General features: G+C 45.4%; 1 protein-coding gene across 1 annotated transcript; it reads right to left on the reverse strand.

Moving 5' to 3' along the window:
• Positions 1-1,486: 1,486 nt before the first annotated feature.
• ATP5IF1 (ATP synthase inhibitory factor subunit 1) lies at positions 1,487-4,509 on the reverse strand. Its single transcript, XM_059690561.1, has 3 exons — positions 4,349-4,509; positions 4,163-4,254; positions 1,487-1,746 (listed from the first exon to the last, which is right to left on the reverse strand). The coding sequence occupies exons 1-3, from the start codon at positions 4,433-4,435 to the stop codon at positions 1,599-1,601; spliced, it is 327 nt and encodes a 108-aa protein (XP_059546544.1). The 5' UTR covers positions 4,436-4,509; the 3' UTR covers positions 1,487-1,598.
• Between the last annotated feature and the right edge of the window lie 2,771 nt (positions 4,510-7,280).

Genomic DNA, 7,280 nt, shown 5'->3' on the forward strand with positions numbered 1-7,280 from the left:
TGATTTTTTACAGAGAGGGAGGGAGAGGGATAGAGAGCCAGCAACATCGATGAGAAACATTGATCAGCTACCTCCTGTACACCCCCTACTGGGGATGTGCCCGCAACCAAGGTACATGCCCTTGACCGGAATCGAACCTGGGACCCTTGAGTCCGCAGGCCGATGCTCTGTCCACTGAGCCAAACCGGTTAGGGCATCTTCATCTTCATTTTAAAGTTTTTACTTCTGCTTGCTTTACCCAATCTTATCATTAGTCTTTTAGGGGATTTTGTATGCTTTTTTAATTTTAGTAAAAAAAAAAAAAAGAGCAAAATGATCCTGATTGTGTGGTTCAGTTGGTTGGAGCACCGAAAGGCTGCCAAAGGCTGCCAGTTCGTTTCTGGGATGGGGGAACAGGCCTAGGTTTTGGATTCGATCCCTGGTTGGGTGCACACAGGAGGCAACCTTCCCCTTTCTCTAAAATCAGTAAAAACATATCCTTGGGTGAAGATTTTTTTAAAAAGCAAAATGAAAGATGTTACTTGTTTCTTATGCCATTTGTAAACTTTTCAAATTTTGTACTGCTGTAAAATTTTCAAAAAGGCATGTGACCTTAGCATGGTCATTTCTTGTACTTTGTCTTAGAGATCATTTTGTTGTTGGCCACTTGAATTTCAGTACTTATACCTCAGGACTATTTATAAACTTTCCATCAGCAGCATCACGGGCAAGTGTTTTGAAAACGGCCATCTAGTGTCTTGTCTGCAAGATCAGGGTCATTGACTTGTCCAAGGTTTTATCATTCAATGGCCCTAAAGTCTTTGTGTACAAGTAATAATAGGGTCTTGCAACAAATTGTTCATAGTAATTCTGGGGCAAATGATCTAATGAATTGTTGAATTGAAAATGTCTTGCCAATCACCTCAAAAATAACTTTTTTGGGGGGCTTAGAGGAGTTATACTACTAGTTTGTTAAAATCTATTTTGAATCAAGAGCAAGCTCGGCGGAGCAAAATATAACCTAGGATATAATTGTGATTCTCTGCTATTAATAGACTTGGATTAGAAATCAAAAACCTTAGATGCCAAATTTCAACTCTAATTTACTAACCGTAGGCAACACATCATTTCTAATTCCAGTTCTCTCCACCTGCACAAAAATAATTAGAACAAGGATAACTAGTTCATATGAAGAGTTCTCTAATCCATTTTATAAATGCAAAAATGGACTGATGGTTCCTTGGATTGTACCTTTTAAGCAACTAATCTGTTTTCCAGGCTGCTCTTGACCTTGGGTTGGGGTTTACCCTTCAAGCTTTCCCTGAACCTCTGACTCAGACAGGGAAAGGGGCCTCTCCCTATGTCACACCCGCCGCCCCCCCTTCTCCCCATGTGACACAGCACTTATCCTGCTGTGCTTTGTCTGTAAGTGCAGATACCCTGTCTGATACATTTTAGCATTTAGTGTCCCCACCCCTCTCCAGGCGGTAGAAGGCATTAGACACAGTTCACTGATCACAATTTATTATAATCTGCTGGCAGCACAGATATTAGTTACCAGAACTATGTCTTCATAGAAGTGGACGGTATGTAGCCATTCTATGGGGAACTGTGTGCACTTAATCATCACCATGATCTTTCAGTTTCTTGATGTTCTGCTTGTGCCGCTCAATTTCTTTCTGCAGACGCTCAATCTCCTTTTTGTGATGATTGATCTCTTCTTCATGGTGTTTCTTCAGGGCTGCCAGTTGTTCTTTAGTCCGCTCTCTACAAGTAAACAATGGCTCTGGGTTTAATCCTAATCCATCACCCCAAGGAGATCTTTAAGCATAACCTGCAAATACCTAAGGCAAAGGAGTCCCAATCCCACGGGAGTCTGGCTGGTCATCCTCTTCTACCTCCTCAAGCCCCACTAGTGAAAGAATACTCCACCTTAACATGTACCCATCTTTAGGAAATGACCAAAATGATTCCATTTTTTCTGGTGCTAGTGCCTGAAATTACATCATTCACGAGCTACTCCTTTTACATTCCTCTTTAGAACAGAAAACTCCACAGAGGTGTGATGTATGTCCCAATACATTATCAGAGGAATAACCAAGAGAACAGAATCCCTTTTTGGGGAAATGAGGAATAGACAAAGGGGTATAGTTAAAGGACAAATATTTGCAACCTATCCTAATTTACCTAGGGCTTTCTTGGCCTAGAGAAATGCATGGCCCACTGTAAAGGCCAAAAAGAAGTGGGGAAAGAAGGGACCTATTGCATGGGCAGCACTTGGCAGTCCAATTTAGAAACAATATAGCCCTGGTTGGGTGGCCCTATACATCGAAAGGTTGCGTGTTTGCTTCCTGGTCAGGGCACATATCTAGGTTGTGGGCTCGAACCTGTGTTGCAGTGTGTATGGGAGGCAACCAATCAATATTTTTCTCACTTTGATGTTTCTCTCTCTCTCTAAAAAACAAACAAACAAAAAACAATAAAAACATCTTCGGGTGAGGATAGAGAGAGAGAAAGAGAGGGAGAGAGCCCCCTACTAGCTGGTTTGGCTCAGTAGATAGAGTGTCAGCCTGCAGACTGAAGGGTCCCAGGTTTGATTCTGGTTAAGGCCACATGCCCGGGTTTCCGGCTTGATCCCAAGTAGGGGGCATGCAGGAGGCAGCCGATCAAATGATTCTCTCTCATCATAGATGTTTCTCTCTCTCTCTCTTCCTGTCTGAAATAAAAAAATATATTAGAAGCCCACTTAGGTGGTCTTTAAGGGCTGTACTTTGGATTTCTGGTATGGCAGGGGCCATGGTGATAATTCTTTTTTTTTTTCCCCTTTAAGAATAGTTTATTGATTTTTACAGAGAAAGAGGAAGGGAGAAGAGAGAAACATTCATGTAAGAGCCCACAACTCCAGCATGTGCCCTGACCTGGAATGGAATCAGCAACCCTTCCGAGCATGGGTGAGGCTTAACCAACTGAGGCACAGCGGCCAGGGCCAAGGTGATAATTCTTAAGAGTGAGGAAGAGAAGGCAGAAGTGAAAAGATGGCCAAAGGAGAAGCAGAGATAAGTTCTATGCTATTCCTTACTGTGCTGAGAAGTCAGTAAAAGATAACTCAGGGTTGGTAAAAATGTAGAGGCCCAGGCCACTCCGTACTCTTTTTTTTGTTTGTTAATCATCACCCAGGAATATTTTTCCATTGATTTTTAGGACAAGTGGAAGAGAAAGAGAAAGAGAAACATGGATGTGTTGCCTCCTGCATGAGCCCGGACCAGGACCCTGGCGGGGAGGAACCTGCAACCAAGGCACTGCCCTTCCGGACCCGGTCTGCATGCCAGTCGCTCTGCAGAGGCTCTATCCACTAAGCCAAACCATCTAGGGCCCCACTTCATACTCTTTTTTAAAATTTAAAAAAAAAAAATTGATTTCAGAGAGGAAAAGAGAGGGAGAGATATGGAAACGTCAATGATAGAATCATTGATCAGCTGCCTCCTGCACGCCCCCCACTGGGGATAGAGCCCGTCACCTGGGCATGTGCCCTGACCAGAACGGTTACCTCCTGCTTTATAGGTGATGCCCAACCACTGAGCCACACCGGCGGGCCCCACTCCAGACTCTTAAGAGAGAAAGTCATCCAGCTGGGCGGAGCCGGGCAAAAGTCTCCAGGAAATGAGGAAGGGAATTTCAAATCTGGAGCACTCAGCTCCTATATGACCCCCTCGCTCTGGCCAAGTTAGGCCTGTGGAGGTCGAGGGGTGGGTCTGAAGGGTCAGGGGATCCATCCTTCAGGGGCCAGCAAAGCTAAGGCGTGTGGAGGAGAAAACATCACAGAAGGATCCTGGGTGTTGGCGCAGGGAGCAAACTCGGAGGTTGGATCCAGACAATGCAAAGGCTCGGGGGCGCTTCGCACGATCTGGGAAGAGCTCCACGGGTGGGGATGGCAAACGATTCTGGAAGAATCGGGCCGTGGCTTGAGAGTAATGGAGAAGCGCAGGTGGAAATGGCTTGGACTGGGGGCCCTGGGGCTACTCAGGAGGGCACTAGGAGCAAGGGTGTCAGGGCTCCGGAACCAGGGGGCTTTGCGGGGGAGGGGGCGACCCGGCACCGAAGAGGGGCGGGGAGGGCGACCGGCAGTGTCAGAAGGCCGGCGGGCTCTGCGAGATCGAGGCTGGACTCCGCCCCGGGGCCTCACCGGAAGTATCGTTCCTCTTCAGCCTTCTCTCTTTTCGCGAAGCTCCCACCGGCTTCCCTGATGGCGCCCGAGTCGGTGCTGAAATTCGCTGACTGCGGAGAGAGACATGACATTGGGAAAGGTGTGGGGGGCGGGGGGCGGCGTCCGCGCTCAGGGCGGGGGCAGCGGCCGCTCCCGCGGGCCTACCCGTTCGCAGCTGAAGCCTCGGGCTTGCATGGCCCGCACTCCCCACGCTCCGAGCCGTAGCCGCGCCGCCGTCGCCGGGACCGCCATGGTCGTCAGTGCCGCGCAGCTCCGGACGCAGACGGTGCGGGCTCCCGGGGTGCTAACGGCGCCGACGGCCGGCGACCAATCCTTTCCCCGGAGAGGCGGGACGAGCCCGGGAGCAGCGAATCATGGAAGGGAGAAGGCGGGGCGGGTGTGGTTCGCGGCGAATCCTGAGCAGGAGGCGGGCCTATTTGCAGCCAACCCCGAGCAAGGTCTCCTGGGCCAAAGGATAGGAAAACAAGAATGGAGGACGTTGGAGGAGAGTCCCCGGCCAGGGAGGGTCAGAAGCCATTAGATTGAAGCGAGGCGTCCACTCTCCACCCCACGATTCCAATCCCAAATTTATTATTGTTAAACACCCAAAGGAAACCTCCCTTTCCTGGACCGCTAAGGTCAATCAGATACTAGACGAGCCTTAGCCGGTGGTTCAGAGGTTAGAGCGTAGGGCCCATGTACGCAAGGGTCACGTGTTCGATCCCCAGTCAAGGGAACAGGTACCTGGATTCAAGGTTGCACCCTCAGCCTTTGGGATGTTTCTCTCTCTCTCTCCCCCCTCCCTTCCTCCCTCCCTTCTACTCTCACTCAAATCAATGGAAAAAAATATCTTCTGGTGAGATTAACAACAATAGCAAGATGCTATAAGAATAGTTAGATAAAAAAAGATTGGTAAGATGTTATAGGGATTGGAGTGAGGATATCTATGTCCAAGATAGCCGGACTTAGTTGGGTTGTGGGTAAAAATGTTGTATATGTACATGTATATAGTCTCTTTTTTTCAAAAAATATATTTTATTGATTTTTTTTTTTCTTACAGAGAGGAAGGGAGAGGGATAGAGAGTTAGAAACATGGATGAGAGAGAAACGTCCATCAGCTGCCTCCTGCACACCCCCTACTGGGGATGTGCCCACAACCAAGGTACATGCCCTTGACCGGAATCGAACCTGGGACCCTTCAGTCTGCAGGTCAACGCGCTATCCACTGAGCCAAACCAGTTAGGGCCATGTATATGGTCTCTTAAGAAGTATCAATGTTCTTTTGTTGCATTGACATTTCACCCTAAAGTCTCAGCTTAAATGTCACCTCAAAGAAATCATCCCTGATCTCCTTAGTCATTCTATCATAGCTCCCTGTTTTGTTCTTTCTTTCTCTTTGCACTTTTCACTTTCTGGAGTTATCAGAGTCGTGATCAAATAGGCATTAAATTAATATTTGTAAAATGAATTAATATGTTATCAAATGGTGTGGTGCAATGAAGAGAAGAGCATAAGTAGGAGTCTAGGGAAGGCTTTGCCTTGACATTCCTTCAGCCACGAACAAATATGAACAAGAAAATAGTAGTTTATAGTCTTTGCCTGCCTATGTCATATTTTCTCTCTGTTCTCAGTTTTTTTTGTCCTGTGGATGAGAGAGTTAGGCCAGATTATCTGTGTTACTCATGATTATAACACTTTTTTGTTTTCTATGAAATGGTAGAACTGTTTTTATTAATCATCTTAAAAACATTTTTTTTTACATTTTTTTATTGATTTCAGGGAGGAAGGGAGCGGGAGAGAGAGATGGAAACATCAATGATGAGAGAGAATCATTGAGTGGCTGCCTCTTGCATGCCCCCTACCGGGGATCAAGCCCGCAACCCAGGCATGTGCCCTTGACCAGAATCGAACCTAGGAGCTTTCAGTCCACAGGCCGGTGCTCTAGCCATTGAGCTAAACCAGCCAGAGCTATTAATCATCTTTTGGTTGGAAAAATGCCAGTCCTGTATGACTTGGGAGAATGGATGTTGGGGCACATTTTCAAATGTTCATTTCAGAAATTTTGGAAAAAGACAAAAGCAAGGTAGAAATAATAATCATTTGTAATTTCTACCTGGTGACAATAATTTGGTGTGTTTCTAGATGATCTTTAAATACCATTTCACTTTCAGAAACTCTGTTTCTACTTCTCATATTGCTATTTCTTGACTATCTCCTAGGCTGGGCATCCAGTGGAGGGTCTTACAGAGTTTGTGTGAAAGATCCATCTGGGCCAGTGATGGCGAACCTTTTGAGCTCGGCGTGTCAGCATTTTGAAAAACCCTAACTTAACTCTGGTGCCGTGTCACATATAGAAATTTTTTGATATTTGCAACCACAGTAAAACAAAGACTTATATTTTTGATATTTATTTTATATATTTAAATGCCATTTAACAAAGAAAAATCCACCAAAAAAATGAGTTTGCGTGTCACCTCTGACATGCATGTCATAGGTTTGCCATCACTGATCTAGGCACTAGGATGTAAAATTTCAACATTGCTGGTGGGAATATAAAATGTTTCAGCTGCTGTGGAAAACAACTTGGCAGTTGTTCAAAAGTTAAATATAGAATTTCCATATGACTCAGCAATTTCACTTTAGGTATTTGGTATATACACCTCCCACCCCCTACCCCCAATAGATAATTGGTACTCAAACAAATACATGTAGCTTCAGGTTCATAGCAGTACTATTATCACAATAGCCAAAAGCCAAAAGATGGAAACAACCCAAATGTACATCAACTGATGAATGAATAAATGAACTGTGGTATATACACACAGAACAGTGGAATATTATTCAACCATAAAAAGTAATGAAGTAATGAAACATGCAATACCTTAGAATGTGGTTCTCAACCTTCCTAATGCCGCAACCCTTTAATACAGTTCCTCATGTTGTGACCCAACCATAAAATTATTTTCGTTGCTACCTCATAACTGTAATTTTGCTACTGTTATGAATCGTCATGTAAGTATCTGATATGCAGGATGTATTTTCATTGTTCGCGACCCACAGGTTGAGAACCTTGAAAACAAGCTAAGGTGAAAGAAGG

Source organism: Myotis daubentonii, chromosome 3, assembly GCF_963259705.1.
Source record: "Myotis daubentonii chromosome 3, mMyoDau2.1, whole genome shotgun sequence".
Lineage (NCBI taxonomy): Eukaryota > Metazoa > Chordata > Mammalia > Chiroptera > Vespertilionidae > Myotis > Myotis daubentonii.